Below are 21,113 nucleotides of genomic sequence, written 5' to 3'. Positions count from 1 at the left end.
TGTGGCTAAGATCCGTAATATAACTCTGAACTCAAACTAGTTGACAAGGATGGAAGAATGTATTGGAATTTATTTTGGTGGACTTGGGAGGGGGGCAGCTTTGCAAGAGAGTTCGAAGTTGGGTATTGCTTTTTCCTTTTTTTATTTTCTTATTGTTCTGAATATGCACCCAGTTGGTGCAATTGTACACCGAAGGTATGCAAAATTCCAAAAATAAAGTTAAAAAAAAAAAAGGCAGCTAATGCCCTGGCATTTTTGTCCCGATATGACCGGGAACTATGGTACAAGCTGGGACCTATTTTGGACTTCCTGCCTAAGGACAAGAAGGTCGACCCACTAGCCCTGTTTCAGGAGGGGGAGGTGGCCTCGGACCATGCCATTATGGTGGCGGTGGACATTGCGGACAAGGGCTTCTGCCAGATGGGGAATGGCGTGTGTCTTCACTGTCAAGCGTAGCTGAAGGCCACAAACTTCCGCTAGGACGTGCAGGCTAAGGTGCTGAATATGCAGTTCGACAGTGAAAACCTCTTCGGCAAGGATGTCGACGAGTCGTTGCAAGCCATTAGGACTGACACGGAGACGGAGTGCTCCATGGGAACTCGCAAACAACGTCGGCAGTCGTCCGTTCGGGCATCCAGAGGAAAGTCCGGCAGATCCTCCAAGGGATATACTACCCCTTACCAGCATCTTCCTCGCTCCTCCACTCAACAAGCATACACGGGTCACTCCCAGGCTTACAGCAGTGGGGGACAGGGTACCGACCCCCAAACAGGCCTGAACCGACCAGGGACACAGGCCCCCACTCATGTACCCCCGTGGGAGGCCAGCTCGCGAAGTTCGTCAGCTCGTGGAAGAAGATCACCACCGACAGATGGGTGCTGGACGCTCTCGAGCAGAGGGCACACCTTTGATTTCCAACACAGGTGTCCTTGTATTCCACTGGTGCCTTGACAGGAACAGCATGGACCACACCTTCTGCAAGAGGTGCGTGCCATGTTAAAAAAGGTGGCATAGGAACCCGTTCCCCAGCACCTGCGGGGCTCCGGAGTATACTCCAGATACTTTCCTGTTCGAAAGAAGACGGGGGGGTTGGAGGCCAATCCTGCACCTGCATCATCTCAACAAGTCCCAGAAGTTCAGGATGATCACGTTACAACACATGCTCGGCCGGCTGGAGGAAGGAGATTCTTTTACATTATTGGATCCGGAGAACGCCTACTTTCACAATAAACCCCCAGTTTGTGGTGTAGGGGCGGCACCATGAGTTCAACGTGGTTACCTTTGGCCTAAAATTGGCCCCAAGGGTCTTCACAAAGTGCTTGGCCCCGGTGGCAGCACATTTTTGTCTGCAGGGCATCCACGCTTACCCCTACCTGGACAATTGGCTTGTTCGATCCCCTCCTGCATACGCCAAGGACCGTTCGTCTGCTGACAGAGTTTGGGTTCTCCATAAACTATCCGAAGTCCTGCTTGACGCCATCTCAGAATGCGCTGTTTCTAGGTGCCTGTCTCAACACAGTAACGTGTTTGGCGTCTCCCTCTGTAGCAATCCATAGAAAATTACTGAGTCTGTCATCGGCACAGAAGGCCACCATGCAGGCCATCAAGTCACTGCTGGGCATGCCTCCTGCATCAGCCTCGTCCGCCTCTCCAGATTACACATGAGGCCTCTCCAGGAGTCCCTGGATGTGAGGTGGATGCAAGTGTCGGGGACATTTGCAGCCAAGATTACCCTCAACGAGGACTTTTGTCAAGCAATATAGTGGTGGGGCATACAACTGCATATCGTCCAAGGGGCCCAATTTCAAGTCCCCCTTTACCGGGAGACAGTCACCACGGGCGCCTCTCTGGAAGGCTGCAGAGCCCACACCGGGCAGTTGCACGCCAGAGGCCTCTGGCAGCCATAGGAAAAGGGCCTCCACATCAACGTTCTGTAACTTCGGCCCATGTTATGGGTCCTCAAGTCTTTTCTGCCATCGATGAGGGGCAAGGTGGTGAGATTCTTCATGGACAACACCACCAACATGTTCTACATCCTGAAGCAAGGGGGAGCTGCTTGCCAACTGTTAGGGAGAATTCTCTTATAAGGCTAATTTCCCAAACCTAGTGAGTCCCCAGCAGCTTTGCTGGATTTTTGGGGTTTGTTTTTTTCTCCTGTTAAGAGTGAGACTCTTTTCCTCCCACTCTTAGGCATGATTTGAGGTATGCCTTTGACATTTTGTGTGTTTATGGGCTATGGGGTTTTCTTTTTACTCCATAGGGAATCATCTATTTTTTATGTGTGTGTTACACAGCACCCTCAGTGCAGTAACACAGGGGTGTCATAGTGACCCCCAAACATAGACTCCATACCCTGGGACTGACTACTGTCTCCCAGGGCATGTAAAGTCACCATTGGCTTTACTAGTCCTAAATTGTGAACAGAACCAGTACAAACCATCATATTGTGGAAGTACTGGAAGGGGTTAATTCTATTGCCCCTGGGTCTGTTTTCAAGGGGGCACTGTCCAGTCCCCCCTTGTCGAGTTTCTGGCTGGTGGCAGTGGTTACCACGTGAAATATTCCACCGGAATATTCTCTCTGGGATTTTACCATTGATTTTAAACGCACCACTTTTTGGTTCAATGTTAAAGATACCGCTGATTTATTTATTTAATATTAAATCAACGGTTGGGTCTTTTTTGCCAGAACTCTTTTCTAAAATGGCGTTTGTGTCTGTCTCTGTTACTCTGACCAAGGTCGAGCCCTTTGTTCCACTTTTTGGCGGGCTTCTCCACAGAAGTCCTCCAAATGGTGCCACTCTGTCTGGGTTCCACAGGAAGGGTGGAGGGGGGAATTGGCACCCTGGACGTGTTGCCTCGGCAACCCAAGTTGCACTCTACTCTGATTGGCCCATTGAAGAGCCGCCCGGCTCACCACTTAGCATGTGTGATTGACAGCTAGGCTGATGAATGGGGGTTTTTCTGCATAAAAGCATGCCCTTTGGGACTGGAACTTCAGAAGTCGTCACAGGACCTAAGAATCCGAAGAGGGAAGAAGCTGAACCATGTGCAAGGACAACACCACCGGTGAAGCCCTGCTGTAACTACCTCACCACTTTCCCGACGACAAGAGAAGATCTTCTGCTGGACGAATCTTCTTCCTCTGAGCTGGTGGGCCAACCAGTTTGCCCTTTTCTCCTTCCAAAGACATCTCTTGGTTGAATCGCCCGTGCCAAGCACCCCGGCGGCCGGATAGGCAAGCTTCACCACTTTGACCGCGAATAAAAGGAACGCGCCTTTTATTGACAAACTCCGTGGCTAGTTTCATCCCTGTGCAGTGCAACGACTCCACGTTTCCTCCTCGACGAGATCCTCTCTTCCCATGTTCGAAACAACGAACTGCAACCACTGCATGGAACAACTGCCACCGCTGGATCCTCCTCTCTGTTTAAGGTACTGTGTCCTTCCTGGCCTCCCTTTCTTTCGGTTTGCCCAAGGTGACCTTTAAATCGTTGGCTTGCCAAATGGGTTGGGCCCAGACCTTCTAACTGCACCTTCTTGAATCACCCCAACCTCTTTTGGACATTCTGCAAAGACTTTTTCGTGCATTTTAAACCGTGTGATCCTGGGCACATTTCGCTTTGCTCACTTTAAAGTGGGCTTGGCCTATGAACTTTGGCTCTACAGTATTTACTGCCTTTATTCCCTTGCTGAGAACTCCTAAAAGTGTTGGGACCTGTTTTATTTCTATGTTCTGCCTTTTTCTCTCCCTTTAACTGAACTATTGGAGTGCCATCAGGTTATGGGCTCACATCTGTTTAACAAATCGTGGTGTTTTAACTCTGACTTGTCTGATAGTTATCAAGAGAGGTGTGTATACTTTACCTGACTGTGTTTTAACTTGCTTTTGATTTAGAGTGCTAGTATATTGCCTAAAGTGTGTTTTAAATAAATAATTATATACTTTTGATACAAAGCTCTGGTCAGTGTTTGTTTGCTCTACTGTGTTTTTAGCCCTATTGTGTATACTCTATATACTGCCCTACTCTTCTTGAGAGAAGTCTGACTGCTCAGCCACAGCTACCAGGTAAATCTGGGTGGTGCAGACTGCTACCGATTGGGTTTACTGCTTACTCCTGTAGTATTAATCTTTTTGCAGTGTTCCCCAAGGGAACTGCACAGGATTCTGCCTAACATCAACCCTCTCCAAGGAGGCCCAATATCTATGGCGCTGGGCCATTTGTCAGGACATGTTCCTCATCCCTTTTCACCTGACGCACGTCAAGAATACCATTGCGGACTCGCTCAGCAGGGAGCTGCGTTCTTGCAATGAGTGGGGGCTTTGGCAGGATCAGGTGGACCTCCTGTTCGGCGAATGGGGCCAACCCCAGAACGAGCTCTTTGCGGTAGCAGCGAACTCCAAGTGCCAGAGTAGCCGAGTAGCATGGGGAACGTGTTCTCCTACCCACGGTTGGGACTGTTCCTGTATGCTTTCCCTCCGTTCCCACACCTGCTTTGTGTGATCAACACACTCGGACAGTGCCATTCAGGATCATTCTCATTGCACCAGCGTGGCCACGACAAATCTGGTACCCCTATCTGCTGCGTCTGTCAGTGGCCCCGTCCATAAGGCTACAGCTGCTCCCGGAACTGCTTGCCAGAGAAGGGAGGGGGGTAGCGATTCTACACCACAACCCAGAGTCGCTGAACCTAAAGGCATGGCTCCTGCAGCCCTAGAATTTGGACATTTTGATTCACCTGCCGAATGTAAGGGCATTCGGGCCAAGGCCAGAGCCTCATCAATGTTGACGTGCTACAGCCACAAGTGGAAGCGCTTCTCTGTGTGGTGCCGGACTCAGAAGAATACCTCTCTGCGCGTGTCAGCACCACATCTCTAACCATACTTGGTTTCCCTGGCCAAGGCAGGGCTGGCTCATGCCTTTATCAAGGTGCATCTGGCAGTCATATCCCGCTACACCAGAGCGCCAGGTAAGCCTTCTGTGTGGTCTCAGACTCGTCAAAGAGTTCCTCAAAGGGCTCTTCAGAACTTTTCCACCGGTGAAGGCTCCTGCCCCGGCTTGGGAGCTCAATGTGGTTCTGACTAAGCTCATGGGGGCTCCCTTTGAGCCTATGTTTGAAGCCCCGCTCAAATTTCTCTCATAGAAGATGGCTTTCCTCGTGGCCATCACCTCAGCCAGGCGGGTCAGGAGATCCAGGCCCTATCTTGCAAGCAGCCTTACTTGTCTTTCCACGCTTCGACGGCGTTCCTTTCTGGTATGCCCCTGCTCGACATCTGCAGGGCTGCTACGTGGAGGTCCATGCACACCTTTACTGGGTTCTACTGCATCGACGGATTCCAAGGAGTCCCGAGTAAGCCAAGCAGTGCTACGCAACCTGTTTGTGGTGAGTCTGTTTCATAGGTGCGTGTTTATTGCTTCTGTTGAGCCTTGCCACCTCCTGTGGTTGTGTATATGTACTGCTGTGTAATCGTTATTCATGAGCATGTGAATCCATGCCAGACCCCATGCTGGAGAAGATTTAAGTTACTTACCTGTAACTATTGTTCTCCAGCATGGCTCTGCCATGGATTCACATGTGAACCCTCCCTCCTTACTCTCTGTGGCTCTTCTTGGCTCATACTGCCGCTTTATGTGCTTCCCAAATCTGAAGATGGCCACCAGGGGTGGAGTTTAGGAAGAGGACTGTCATCGGATGGGAGCAGTAGTACCCAGAGGACAGTGATTGGTTTAGAGGAGAAATACAGTTTTAAAGTGAAAGTGAAACTGTTTTTTCTTTTACCGAGGATTCCCAGCCTGACGGGGAATATTCATGAGCATGTGAATCCATACCAGACCCATGCTGGACAACAATAGTTCCAGGTAAGTAACTTAAACCTTATTCAGCAACCATTGGTAATAATAATTTGTTGACCTCAGGTGGATAAAAAGTTTGAGTAGTCCTTGCTAGGATTTAAACCCATGACCTGCAGGTCATACATAGATCTCAGCAGTGAGCACTTAACCCACGGAGCTATTTTGACATCAATTTCTCCTTAATTGTGCACACGACAGCATTTGGTAATGTATTAATTGTGGGCATTATAAATGGATAGCTCAGCATTTCAACAGGGCTATTTATATCAGTCCCTCATCTTTCTGAGGTTGATACATAAAGTTCTATTACATTTGGTTACAATAACACTTATTTTGACAGCATTAGAAGCAGGAAGAATCAGGCATGAATGCTATACATGAAAATATGATCTAATGCCAACTATTATATCCGCATAGAGGAAAATCTAGGCCACAGTGATATCGAAATTTAGAGTCATTTTGCACAAAATGACAGGCCTCAGAAACATAAAACGATCAAGGTGGCTCTAATTAAGAAGCTCTGGGTCTTTGGCATTCAGTCTGCCTGCCCCAAGTAGAAAAACACTACTCTCCAGTTCGATCTTTGCAAATATAGCACATTATGAGGCAGCGTATGAAGTACAGAACAGGGCTCCAGGTATGAAAAAAACATGTATGTATGTAAGGGTTTGTGTCTATAAGTGCGCGTGTGAAAAAAAGTGTATGTGCTGTATGAATGTGTGTGCTTGCGTGTGACCCAGGCGGGGAGAAAGCCTCTGTTTGAAATCTGGCCTTCATTGGTGCAGCCACATTTATTGCTGGCATCAAGCGTAAAGCCACCATGAGTGGTCCCAAGTGGCCATACTGCCCAACATTGCTGCAGTTGTGTGCACCAATGTAAACTAGTATGGACTTGTAAGAACACTTTCTTACTGTGACATGCCTTTTTTCTTTTTTTTTCTTCTGTCAAAGTTAAAGCAAGCATGACGGTTCTTATGTGGCCATACTTGCCTATAGTGGTGCAGCAAGTGTGGACATGGTTTCTTACTATAGCTTGTCATTTTTTTTATTAGCATCAAAGATAAAGCCAACATGATGCATGCTTTTGCGTATCCATACTGGACAACATTGGTGCAAGCAGTCTGTGGGTTTTTAAAATGTTTAGTAGGTTAGCATTTTTTTACTGGCAAAGCCAACAGAAGTATGATCTTACATGTGCATACTGTCATGTATTGGCAGACGCAAGCATGCACATTTTGTCTTATAGTATTATTACTGGCATGATGGGTGTTAGGAAAGATTTCATAATTGTATGCAACCCCCAAACTTTTTGCTGTTGTTTTACAACCTGATCTAGACTTTGCCAGAGAAGCGCAGCCTTCCGCCGCACTCCTCTGGGCTTTCGCTCAATTCGTATGGGGAAACCGACATGCCCTTAAGACAGTCAGTACTGGGAGACTTTGTTTCCCTTAGTCCTTTCCTCATGTTGCAGCTTTTGTGCAACATGAAGCAAGAGTGCCCCTTAACTTAAATTACTGCACTCTTGGGTCTCTAGTCATTCCAAAGGCCCTAGAAACTCTCAATAGACTCATTATGAATTGTGCAAGTGTGTCACGGATGGGACTGGTGGCAGCTATCGTTTCTCTTGTGTTTTGAACCCTTTTTTGCCATGTTATCCACGCTTACCACGTTTGGCACAAATGAGTGGCCTGGCTCCAAAATGGCCATGCCACGAGGTTCTTTGTCCTGTCCGCTGACCGTCTTGCCCCTTCACCTTCCCCCAGGTCGAGCCGACCCAGGGCAGTCCTTATTTGGTCATGCACTTTCCCGCGAAACCCTAAAGCTTTCGCGGGCTTCTGCATGCCTTGTGTGTGCCTCCAGGATGTGGGCTGGGATGTCTGGTCCCAATACACATCCCGGGTGCCAGAGAGTCTGGAGTGTCCTGAATGCCTGGGACCACCGTGGTCCGTGATAGGTCCACGTGTGGTGTGAGTGTTTGTGAGCAGATCTCCCATTGGGTCCTCTGTTTTGGCGCAAAGGTAACTTTGGATTAGAGGAGGCTGGAAACACCACTACCATGTCGATCTCCTGAGTTCACACAGAACAAGGGATAAGGAGCCAAGTATCCTGTAACAAGAAGCTGAGTCAAGGAACCGCTGGCGACCCGCTGAAGGTTTGGCACCCCTGAACTGCTGTCGTCCTGCGAGACACCTCTGCATCTGATCATCCTAGAAGGTCTGGGAAGGCACTTCGACCCATTGGAATAGTGGGATCAACTATTCCCGGCACCTTCATCAAACCCTGCAAGTAAGCCTCTTCGGAAGTGTCCCTGGGCCAACCAGTGGGCTGACCAGCTTACGAGGACGCTTTGCTCTGTCACCGCCGCCGTTTCGGGGAAGCCCTCGAAACTTGGTTTACTGCTTGCTCTCCGTCCACGGCACCCTCACACCGAATTTCGTACACTTGCCATTCCCAGGTCTGAAGTAAGACGAGTGCGCCCGGACCAAAGTAAACGCGGTTGCCGTGTTGCCCTGCTGTGGTAGCAACCTGTGCACGTCCGCTGCATTTGGGACACCCTCTACCCTGCATCCTGCTATGCAGAATCTACACAGTGTCGGGACGTCCTGATCATCGCAGCTGAACCTGCCAGCAACGTCAACTGAACTGGAGAAGTCTGGATCTGCCTGCGTCGGGGACCGGTGAGTAGTCCATACCCCAACCGGTGGCCCCTCGCGCAGGAGCCAGTTTCTTTTCTACCGCTGTATCGAAATAGCGACTCTATCCCGCACTCTCACCCTGCCTCTGCCCACAAGTGGAGGCCTTGCTTGAGTAGTGGGGACTTGTTCTGCAACGCTTCATTCACCTTCCTGAACTGCAAGATATCCTCGAAGAGGCCCTCTTTTGTCCATTGGCACCAGCGCGTGCAGGTACTTTTGAGCATAAGGCTCCTCACTTCATAGGGCTCAGACTTCCTCCGAGTTAGGTGTATTTCAGATGTCGAACTGGGTCTAATGATTACTTGCACTGCCTGTTTTCCTCCCCATCTAGGTGGTTTACATATTACGTGCTCCTAACTCCTTAGACCCCTCGGTCTTGTATATATATTGGATTGATTGTGATGTGTTGGTTTACTTTAGTATTATTGGGATTCTTTGCTATGGTCGATGTTACAAAGGCCTTGTAATAAATGTGTTTATATTTTTAATATAACACCTGTCTGGAGTAATTTGTAAGTGTCCTTGCTTTGTGTGCTCATTGAGATCTTTCGGTCACCCTCAGACCTCTTGAGACTTAGTCTTGACCGCCGCCATCGCTACCCTGATTGGTCTGGCTTGTCCAGAGGTTACCCTGTTCCAAGAAACTAGGCTGGCATTCTGAACCTCTGCCCCTCCAGGTCCGAGTTCAGAAATCCATCTTAACAATGGGCAAAGCAAACATGAGTTTGTTCTTATATGAGAATACTGTCATGTATTCTGGCAGTCAGCAGAGATATGTATGGGTGCTGCAAGCATGGAAATGTATTTGTATACTGGCATATATTGTGGCCAAAAGCATGATGAAAATGCATTGAAAAAAATGCTCTTGTGTCCTGTTGATGATGTATTTGAATTTTGTCATGTTACCCTACAGGACTGATACTAAATTGTATGGCTTTTTAGCTAATTTTCACAGAAAGTGTGCTGTATAATCCACAGTTGTTAACCATTACTTTTATTATATGCTTGCTTGTTTCTGCATATTCATGAGAAGAATGTACAACCACCTCAACTCATACTGACCTCCCACTCTGCAGGAGCTGTACTGGGTGACCGGCTCACAACATGCCTGCCCCAAGGCTGCTGTGCTGGGCTTCAGCTAGAATCCCAGCAAACATGGAGCAGAGTGACTCAGTAATACTTTGTGTCATCATTTTCTCCCTGGTGAGAAGGGGCTGAAATAGAGTGGAGTGCTGCGAATTGTAAGCAGTGAGATGTGGCAGGGCACCCAAGTCTATTTGCATGCCTCCAATCCTTTCCACAATAACGTTGGTATAGAATTTAGATTGAGGAAAAAGAAAACATATATGCACTTGTTTAGTTTTGCACATTAAGAATGCGGAAGATTAGTTCCATATTTTTTTTTTTACTCGCACTTATATTCTTTGCTGCCTGCGGTCACAGTTGAGTGACCAAAGCACATGTTCTTTGCATCTTAGGTTTGTACCAAAATTAGCAAACAGAATCCTCTATCCTGTGGGTTGTGGCAGCTCTTCACCCTCAAGCATGCGCTCTGTTTCTTGATGGGAAGAGCTTGCAGCTGCCAAGGGTTCCTACTTCCCTTGGTTGAAACGATGACTAAAATGCTCGGATTGCATGAATTGGAGGATATCCTCTATTGAGGAAATGACTTCAAGCTTATATTAGAGAAGCCGGCAGCTGGGAAGACATCTGGGCTTGTTGTCATTGTGCCGGTAGCTCCAGTGCTCTCGGATTATTCCCTGCCTTAGGTTCTGGATGAGTAGTGGCAATTCATGGATTGCTTGCACCCGCCGCAGGTAGGTATTCCAGTCTATTCCTAAAGAAGCTTAGCCGCGGCACCCGGGAATGATCCTGTTCATTTTCACATCACTTAAGGATAGTCATCCATGAATAGAGCCCATACTTAACCCAACACACATCGGGAAACTTTAGAGCAGGCTTGAAGAGTACAAAATTTAGAGACAACCAGAGAACTAGTGGAGGGTCGAAACACGTGTCGGCTGATCTTTTGAATAAATCTGCGTACAATTTATCTGACCTTTCAAATGCATCAACTCTTATTGGGCAGTGTGCGTATTTGCAGTACTAACCATCTCTATAGAACTATTCCTAAAGAACCTTTTGAGAGCAGTCGGTGGATAATGCCTCTGGATCATTGTTGCTTTTGATGCTGGAGCTAAGAGATGCTGGGAGGCAAGTCTGGCAACCATCAACGGTCGCTTGCATTGAAAAGAGCTCACTTGAGACAGTCAATGGTGTATTTCTATGCTATGAACCTTGTTGCATGCAGGTAACCATATTATATCGCAGTCTTTGGGTCAGACTGTCTTCTTCACCCTCTCCAAAGCTACTAGCTGCATCTTGTGCAGGCAACAGCTCTAACATTCTAGTTTCTGATGATAACCCATGAGTGTTGGTCTTCCCTCTTTGCAGCCTTTCATGGAAGGGCCTGGAAGAGTGATTATTCTCAACTATTATACTTGTGCAGCGTACAATGCAACTTTACGATTGCATCCTTATATCTGATGCAATGCATCTTGCATGCCCATGTTTGTTTCTCATTAGAATCCCACACCTCATGTGGTTAGCAGACGGAAGAAGTTGCTGTAAGAGCTATCATTTCTTCACGGTCCGACGCCTTTTCTAAACTCTGGCATCGGAATTTGCAGTTTCTGCACCGCATCACAATTTTTGCAGGACTTTAGTGAGCATTTTTTATTTGAACGTTGCAGATTGTGAATGACGCGTCAGCACTGGGATTCAGAATCTTGATGCTGAGCTGAAAGGCTGATGTTGAAACCACAAGGGCCACCAGCCTTTGTGTGCCCCATGGGTTGGAACCCTAACTCGATCGTCTACGTACATATTGCATGTTTTTCTGGCATTTCATTGCTGTCCCTTAACCTCAACATTACTACACATGCAGCAAGATAAGAATGCTAATATTTGTCATGATATTGTGTGTTATTATAAATACAAAGAGAACGTGGCAAGTGGCTAATATGCTGGCTCCAACTTACACATCAGTTCCCTAGTGTATAGTTAGGAAAGCTTTCTAAATTGACAGCATGTGCAAAGTATTTTCTTTGCGATGCACAATGTGTCATAATGTTAATTACACATGTTGTCATCTATACTCATTTTCACTTTGTCTATAAAATACCTCTACATTTACTGTAATTTATTACCTATAAGTACAAAAACTGTCCGTTCTAAATCTTGTAATTCTCTGAAAGGTGCTATGTGATCCTCAAAGCTAATTTGCTGTACTACTTTTGTACTAGGGGATATTCACACAGATGCTCATATAATTCAAGAACGAATTAAAGTCCTTTCTGTTGAAGAAATTCTTCAGATCCTAGACTGCCTCCACCTATGATGCCAAGGAGGACCGCCATTGCAAACCCCTCTGTAAATGTCACATAAGCGCTGTGTAGAGAGCGTACCATTGTGCCTCTAGGTTTGCTATATTAATACTGTACATTCTGTAACATGTCCCCTCTCTCCCTCTGGGGACATTGCGATAGTCGGGGGCTTGACCCGATCAGGGGCAACAGGGACCCCTCCCACCCTGGGGTAGGAGGCCCACCAGAGCAAATGATCAGCAATTGTCCTACTCCAAAGGTGAAGTAAGGACTTTGAGGGTGCAGAGGGATGGCCCTGTCCCTGAAAATCCATCTCTGTGTTGTGTGTGAAGTGACAGGTACCACTTTTTTTTACGCAATGCCACACAACCTCCATTCTGGCCCGAATGTTCTTTTCATTACAGACCTGAAAGGTACAGCATGCCCTTCCCTGTTGAGCGAGCCCAGAAGAACGCAGAAGGAGAATGGCACCTACACCCATACCAATGCTCGCGAGCCGGTAATAAAGAGCAGCACTACTCGCCACCACCTGGATTGAAGGGAGCACTGACAAAGCAGCCAGCAGCCACCGTACTAGAGGCTGTTCAAATTGTGTGTCCACAGGAGGTGAAGTTAAAGAGTATTATTGTACCCTCGCACAGTAGTGGGCCTACCCTGGGGAAAAAGAACAGAAATATATTGGGCCCCTGAGTCGGGTTGAACGTGCAACCAGTGGGGAGGATGGGGGTAAAGGCAGAAAACCAAAGCTATGGGAATATAAGATTCAGGAGAGTCATATTGTGTGGGAAGTTCGGGTGAGGTGAGGAGGCATGCAGATGGACCGAGAGACTAGAAGGAGGACAGAAGCTGGAGCGGAGCACTGAGTATCCGTGGAGCAGTTTGATCAGAGTGCTGGTGAGGTATTTTGTGTAAGAAAGAGCGAATGCTAGCGGAAAGACGGTAGCTGTGATTGTGAGAGTGCATGGGAAAGTGAATGGTAATAGAGGGGATCATGAGTGTTCAAGTGTAGTAGAAGGGGGTAGTGTGAGAAGGTAGGGGGTGAAGAGAGAGATATTGAGTGAGTGGAATAATGATGGGTATAGTTGGGAGGGAGGAAGATGGGAGAGAGTAGTAAGGAGAGGAGAAAGGTGATAGTGGTAAATGGGCAAAGAGTGTGAGAAGATCGAAGGGCCAGAGGCGACAGAAGGTGTGAGGCAAGGAGAGTAAGAGGGAGAGAGAGAGACATGTACATGGGAGGGAGTAGGGGGCGAAAGGAGAAGGTGATATTGTAGAGGAGGGAGACAGAAGGAAGTGTGATGAGAGAGGGGGAGGTAAGAAGAGAAGGTGGCAGAGTAGGGGAGGGGGACAAGAAAAAGTGGGAGGAGAGAGGAGGAGGTGTGGAAGTAGGGTGAGAGAGGGGGAGAGGAAGAACGCGGAGTAAGGAAAGTAGGGAGATGTAAGATCAGGGAGCAGAGTGAGTGAGAGGGGAGAGATAATAAGTCCTGAGAAGATGCAGGCATTACACTCTTGCAAAGACCACTATTTGGGCAACAATAGACTAAGGCAGCCCTTAGAAAATCCTTGATGGACTAAGACAGATAAGGCTTTGGCTTTTAACACCTCCTACATCAGAGAAGCTATGTTAGATACTAGGGGCTACCACTCTGTACTGTTCCAGGCAGGTTTGGGTGCCAGGGAAGCATGTGCTAGGCCGGAGGGAGTACCAGGAAGTGTGAGGGACCAGCTTGAAGTACTCTTTAGCCACACCATCTGACAGCCAAAACCACCTACAAATAGTATCTCAAAGACGTTGTTAATAAAACCCCTGAAGCATGCTTTGGATTAAGTTTAAGGCCATCTGTGACAGCATCTAGTGGGACGAACATAGGAACTTGGCCTATCCCAAAGATAGCGGATGATGGGTCTGAGGTTGGTGTGGCGGCTGTTCCCAGATCACCCCCACTTAATTCTCATATTGTGGTGGGGGATAGTCCTGTCAGGCCTAAATATTGTGTCTCCTTAAGAGACTTGTCTCTCATAATGGGATATGTCAACCAGAATGATAGTTATGATATTATGACTTACCTGGGTTCAGACATAGGCCATTCAGCCCCTCAGAGAGCTGACACAGTTGCTAACATTGTACGTTTAAGAGAATAGAGTTTTCAGGCGGTAATAAAAACATGTAGTGTGTGCTTGTGTTTCCTCTGATACTGTCAGCAGAGGCCAACTCAGAGACAAAAGAAGGTTTGGAAACTTCTACATGGCTCACAGAGGGAGGAGGTGGTAAAAGAACATCGGGGGCTCAGAAGAGACTTCCGAAAGTGGTAGCAAAAGCAAACATCAGGAAGAGCTGAAGGGGAATTTGGTGGAGGTGGGAGGAGAACATCGGGAGAAGGAGTATCCAGAGGTGGATGACCAAGATTATCAAGATGCAGAAAGGGGATTGATCTAGAAGGTGAACACCCTGAAGTGGTGGTTGGAGATCAGGAGAAGGTGGTAGAAGAACCCAAGATGGACGAGAGCAAGAACCTAAACAGTCTGAACAGAAAAGTTTGATGGGAGCGTTCTTGGCCTAAGGCAGGTGTCCCGGCTGAAACCTTGATTAGAAAAGGTCAAGCTCTTGGTAGGTGGAAGAATGAGCACATTGTGGGATGTCGAGGAGAAGGAGCAAAATCGTACAAAGTGTATGGGTCCAGACCCAAAGGTAGGCAGTTGACAGAGACCTACACAGAGGTAATATCCAGTTGCTTCTGCAGCCAAGTTAAAAACAGAAGGAGCCGCCAAAGAGAAGTGTGTGAGAATATCTTTAAACCCAGAATTGAGAACCAAAGCCAGCAGACCGTGAGAAGAGATGAGAAGAAGGGTGAAGAAACCTTGTTATATCTAGGGCTTGAACCCAAAGTGGGAAGACAGGGTGAAGATCGGAGGAGAAGGGTGCTGGAACCTCTTAAATCGGACACTAACAATCCATAGGTGAAGGAACCCCAAAACTCCAGTGGAGAAGCATGCTGGAAACCCTGTCACCCAACCTGGAATTACAAGAAAATCCCCTTCAGAAAAGGCTGAAGGAAGAGTATGAGAACCCTGTCAAAATCTCTTGTTGTCCAAAGATACAATAATACTGATTTAGCTTTCCTAATAATTTTTCTAGTGACCTGTTTGTTGTTTTACCCGACATTGGTTACATTCTCCAAAAACAAAAAACCTGTTTTAACTCATCTTACAGTCTTGGTGTAGTAAGTGATCCCTGTCACCCTAGTGACATATCCATGAAGTGTTTTATAATGTCATAATTGCCACCAGAGCTCATCGTATGTACAGCTTGAATCTCTTCGCTGTAGAAACCGTGCCATCCTACATGAATTGCTTGCTGACGGTTATTCAGGTAGTCATATTTGTAGTACCCACTTTCTTCGACAGGAGAAGTGGGCACTCACAACTGCCAATTAATCTGATGTGCTTCTGTCCCTAAGTTCCAGTGCCATGTGTAATACCTGCTTCCAGGCTTGGAGTGGAGTTCCAGTGGAAATTAGCAATAGTGGTTCACAATTGTTATGTTTTTGTGTTACAGCACTCACACCAGCCGTTGTGGAACGAGCTCCAACAGAGGAGACTGACATTGATGCTGTAGAGAGTCCTCTTCCAGGCAGTGAGAGTTTAGAGTTCAGTCGAGGAGTGACGGATCTGGACGCAGTGAGAGCGGATGTAGAAGGTGTAACTGAAAATAAGGTAACTTGTTCATCTAAGATCCTTCAACTCCCCAAATCCCTCCATTATATATCACCGGAATTGGGGGCTTAAGTCAAAAAAAGGATTATAAACTGTTTTGAAGTGAAAATGAAAGTGCATATGAGCCACTTCATCAAAGTTCAATAATTGCTATGGGAAATGACCAAGGATCTGTAGTTACATTTACATAGATCTTTTCAACAACAGGTATTCAGTGGTTTGTAACAAAATTGAAATGTCGTGCCATGCCAAAAACTAAAATGTTGGAAACCATCCAGATTTTTGTTTGGAATTCAGATTTGTATAAACTATAACACTGCATTAAGTTAAGTAAGGCATATTGGTTGGTAAAGATGTGAAGGCATTCATGAGTCAAGAAGTGTCCCATAAGGGTTGTGAAATCTACCCACAAGAGCCACAAAAGTTGACACTCATTATCCTTGAAATTGACCGTATGATCCAGATATTGCCCTTATGAGTTAATCCAACAGGCACAGCCCCATGTACTCGCAAACTGTCCAGCCAGCAATGGAAATCCCCCATGAACTTTGAATTTACCCAGTAAACTGCCTTGGATTTTGGAATTGCTCCCATAATGAGTTCTGAAATTGACCCATAGTCATAGGCATGAAATGCACACCCATGATCTTCTCAAAGTACATGCAATCAATAAAATGTCAGCTGTGAGCTTTCGAAATACCAGTTAGCCTTCACTGCCTCCATGAGCCAGGAAATGTACCACAAGAGCTTTTAAAAGGACCCATGAGCTTGGAAATGTTTCCATTGAGTTTGACAATGAAATTCCAAACTCTGTCAGATTTAAGGTAAACTAAAATAACAAAAAAGTACTTCACTCCAACAGTGTGTCATTCTTATCATAGATGACAACTTACTTCTACATTCCAGTCACAAATTTGAACATCTTTTAAACAAAATAAAGAGAAGACCATGTATTCCTTCAGTGCTTTTCGGTCCCTGAAAGGACCATCCTCAAGAGGAAATTGCACACAGAAAGGAATCCAACTAAACAAAATTACCTCAGAAATCTTATCATGGGATTGTTAGTCACTTCTACAAACTATCTTAACTGTACCCCCCTTATCTCCCACCATTAAGCAACAATTTTTCATAATCTTGGCATATTCTGCTTACAACCCGTTTTTGAGTCCACTTCCTGTCGAACTCTAAATATGACAACTTTTCCTCTGTATATTAAAACCTACACGACAATGTCCATCTAACATAATCTCTACGATCTATGTCCTTTCACCTGCATCCTGGGAATCATCATAGTCCTATGTTTCTGAAGTTGAAGGGAACTGTGTTTTGCCGTATAATCATTGGTTGTGTTCAATACCCATCATCATAATGACATCAGGACTTGCAATGCTTCCAGCACCGTTTTTGCCTCATTTCCAATGGAAATGTATCCAGATTCATCTCTTTCTGCATAACTCCGGTTGTACGAAACATACCAAATTCGTGCTCCAACTTTAAGATAACTTAACATGTCTGTGTTTAATGGACTTCTGAGGTACTCAAAAATCCTTTGCTGGTGCAATAACCTGGTTAATATAAATGTATGTATGTGAAACAGGTTAAATTATTATTTGCATTCATTCCATGAAGTATGACGGATTGTAACAGAACAAACAAGAATGCATATTTACATAATATTATATTTGGTATGTCGCCACATTTCCTGGGAATGTTCACCACCTACATAATATGAAATATCAGGTTAATCCGATGGCCTGCCTCACTAAAATGTCTTACTACACTGGGTTTTTGATAATTGGTACTAACAGTAGATTTGGTCAAGCTCCACCATTTTTTTGTCTTTTGCATTGTCTGATCAACATAGTGTTTTCCACATGGACCCTTAATTTTGTATAGCTCACACGTTTACTACCACACGTCGAAATACTTCATCATTTTATCATCCTTTTTCCTGACCTAGGATGTAGTATGATGGGTCTCTTTGCGATGTTAGTAAAGTTATTATACTACAAGTTCAGAAAGGTAGCTTTCTTTCTGGGATGCAGGGTATGTTGAGAATATTTAGTTTACCTACTTGTACACCAACATTTGTCCCAAGTAGGTATGTTTATTTCTTGTTTGCAAATGTGGGTGGATCTTTCAGTAAAGCATAGAGTTTAGGTTTCAATTTAAAGGTCTTTCAATTTTTCAATATTATTTTTGATTTTGTTTTACTTTGTATTAAACATTTGTATATAGACATACTAAATGTGCTTTTTTCTTTTGAATGTTCTTCGAAAGTAAATTTGTCCTTGTGATTTATTCAACTCTCAATCTGCTTGTGAGATCTCATCCTCACTCTAACCTTTTTCCAGGAACTTTCTCATCATTTCCTTAAGTTGTGTATACCACATGTTGTTTGATCCGTTACTATTCTTTTCACTCTGATCATTTGACTGACAGGTTAACCGTGTAATGTGGATGTAGGATCAAAACCCATATGCCCATTTTGGATGTGTCAAGATGTGATCCATTTCAAACTTAGGTATTCATAGATTTACATAAAAGGAGGCTTTGTTGCTTCCACAGAAATACCCACTATTTCCAAAAATGTGTTTCTAGATATTGAAAGTAATTATTCATCAAAATAATATGTAGCAGTACCATGATGAATACCTTGCTGCATGTAAGGGGTCCTGCACTCACTTAAAGCCCATTTGATAGCCTCCATTCCATATCATGGTGGATGGAAGCATACAAATTCCATACATAAATTGCAAAGATCTTATCTGGCACTAGTGCTAACTTTCATAATATTGTCAATAAATGTTTTGCATCCTTGATAAGCATAATCATTGCCAGTAGAATTGGTTTTAAGAAGAAATCGCCCTCTCTTTATACCTATATTTATATATATGTAGGAAAGTTCATTTGAGCCAAGTCTCACATTCCACAACGCTACCTAGTAGCCATCGCTGGAAGTTCACCTCCAGTTCTGAGCCACAACAGCAAGGCATTGACAAAGACAATTTCCTGGAGACAAAGGTTTGCATTTCATTTAATTTGCATTCCCACAATGCCTTGCTGTTGTGGCTCAGAACTGCAGGTGAACTTCCAGTGATGGCTACTAGGTGGTGCAGTGGAATGTTTGACTTGGCTCAAATTAACTTTCCTACTTTCACATTTCAGGTGAAAGGGTTTTTATCAAACATTTTTAAACCCATCATAACTTTCTTGCTGTTGTGAAAACCTGGGCAAATGCTCCAACTACAAGGCTGTCAGGCCTATAATGTTGCACGTTGCACCAATAGGTTTCTTTGGGGCCCACTGGTTGGGCCACTGGCACAAAGACCCATTTACCCCTGCCTAGTAAATGTGATCAGAACAGCTGTCTCCCCATTAATTTGCTTACTCTCAATTTTCATTCCCCCTTATAATCCCCTGATAGATACTGCAGTAATGTCATGGTAATTATGCACCAATTACTGCAATAATGCTCAGAAATTAAAATGTCCTTGCAGGCGCTCCCCATGTACCTGCTTCCTTTTCTCCAATTTCCCACAACCCATCTCAGTTGATTTTTACCCCCCTGGCCCCATTCCCATTACTCCCTTGCTCTCTTTGCTTGGTGTGACGCATTTTCGTTTCTGAGCACGTCTTCGGTTATTACAGCGGTAATATTGCGAGATTCCCCCACTCATGTGAACATTTCCAAACTATAACTAGCTCCCCAGACCACTGTGATGAATCCTGAACAGTTATCACCGAGACCCCGATGGTGGTCTCCTCACACATGGCCAGGCAGAGGCAGCCGCTACCTGATCCTGACCCTGGGGGTGGTCTCAGGAGGGAGGATCCTGTGGGAGGAGATGCATGCCGGGGGGAGTTGGTGACTGACAGGCGGGACACAGTATTCTTCCCCTTTCTGTGAGGAGGAAACCCTAATTCCAGAGTCTTTGATGGCATGTTATGTAACATCTAATGTTTATGGTGATTATTGTCTGCATAAAACTGTTCAACAATGTAACTTGAAATCAGTTAGAACCTCCTTGCACTTCAAGTCCCAGAAAGCCTCAAGTACTAAGACGAGGAAGGGGAGAGGAGTAAGGTGTAAATGTGGAGGTAATGTGATGTTATGAGCAGTGTAGTTGTCAGGAGCCAAGTTAGCTGCACAGGACATTTAGTTTTGGAGATCATCTGCAGCTGACAGAGTAGAGAAGGAGAGAGGAGAAAGGCTGCATAGTGCGCAGAGCGGGCAGTGAGCCTAGAGGCAGAGGCAACCTCACAGATAAGAGCCTTGGGGAGAACAGGAGACGTCTGCCAGTTGCAGACGGACAGCGTTTGGGACAGGAGAAAAGGAACTCCGGTGAAGAAGAGGTGAACGCCGTAGCGGGGCCAAGGGAGACGCGGGAACCAAACGAGATTCAGCCGAGAAGGGGAATCTGGCCCTCTGAAAGCTCCATGCAGCAGCTCCACTGTGAACCAGTGATACAGCCTAGAGCCTGGGACGTGCAAACACTTTAAAGAATATTTGGGAAGCAAGTTTGAATACCAAACAAATAGAATTGAAAAGAAAAGGCAAATATGGTACATTTCTCCTGATATGGGATGTCTGTTTGTGGGGAAATTGGTACAAGTAATAAATTAAGTCAACGAAATTGTGCTAATCAGGAAGCACAATTGTGTTATACCTAAGAACTATGTGAATGTTGCAGAGAGACCCGATAAGAGCATCAGGTAGTGAACCTTTTGGAAAGAGATACCTGGCAGGGCAGTACATCAGGGGATCTGTGCGAGAAAAAAGGGGATCTATTTATGGCAGGAGAGTAAACCAGGATATCAAGAGTTTCAGTTGAGAAGTTTCCTGGCAGGAGAGGGAACCAGGAAACTCACTTTGAATTGTGTTTTGAAGAGAAACATTGTCATGTTAGTTTGTTGTTTCAATTGAACATTTTGTCAACCAGAGAATTTGAAGAGACTTGCCTTTTGCCATACTTTAAAGGGATAGTCCAGTAAAAATGTTATTTAAAAAATAGATAGGCAATATAAAAAAAATAATACTAGCACTATTTTTTTTAAACTTCCTATGGAAAATTTTGAGCTATTCAAGCTCAAAATTCGCAAAAGCAAGCACACGGGCGCATCCATTTTGTGAAATGGATGCCCGCCTGTGCTGGCTTTTGCTTTTGCGGCACTAATGAAGGAAAAGCCAGCCAGCTGTAGTAAACAAAAGCTACCGCTGGGTGGCTTTTCCTTCATTGGTGCCGGGACTCGGAGGACGCGGACCAGAGACCAGAGCAGGAAAGCTGCAGCTGAATCTCGGTAAGTGCTATTTATTTTTTAAAAAAAATAAGCACTAGCTGCGTTTTTTTCCTAAGTTTTCCGGGCTGGAGGAGCCTGGAAAACGTAGAAATAAAACCGCAGCTTTAAAAACGTATTTATGTTTGCGGTCGCTTTTGAAGCAACCGCAAACATAAATACAACGTT

The 21,113-nt window shown here is 45.5% G+C and overlaps 1 protein-coding gene across 4 annotated transcripts in view; it reads left to right on the top strand.

The window, feature by feature from the left end:
- NOS1AP (nitric oxide synthase 1 adaptor protein) overlaps positions 1 to 21,113 on the top strand; it is a 1,516,567-nt gene that overhangs the window by 1,133,244 nt on the left and 362,210 nt on the right. For all 4 annotated transcript variants that reach the window (XM_069641481.1, XM_069641480.1, XM_069641483.1 and 1 more), the window contains exon 7: positions 15,490 to 15,647. In XM_069641481.1, coding sequence (XP_069497582.1) covers positions 15,490 to 15,647 — 158 coding nt within the window. The remainder of the gene's footprint in view (positions 1 to 15,489; positions 15,648 to 21,113) is intronic.

This window comes from Ambystoma mexicanum, chromosome 1q (genome assembly GCF_040938575.1).
Source record: "Ambystoma mexicanum isolate Mex_15411 chromosome 1q, UKY_AmexF1_1, whole genome shotgun sequence".
In the NCBI taxonomy this organism is placed as follows: Eukaryota; Metazoa; Chordata; class Amphibia; order Caudata; family Ambystomatidae; genus Ambystoma; species Ambystoma mexicanum.
The sequence above is the reverse complement of the archived record's forward strand: the minus strand, read 5'-3'. Positions and strand labels throughout refer to the sequence as shown.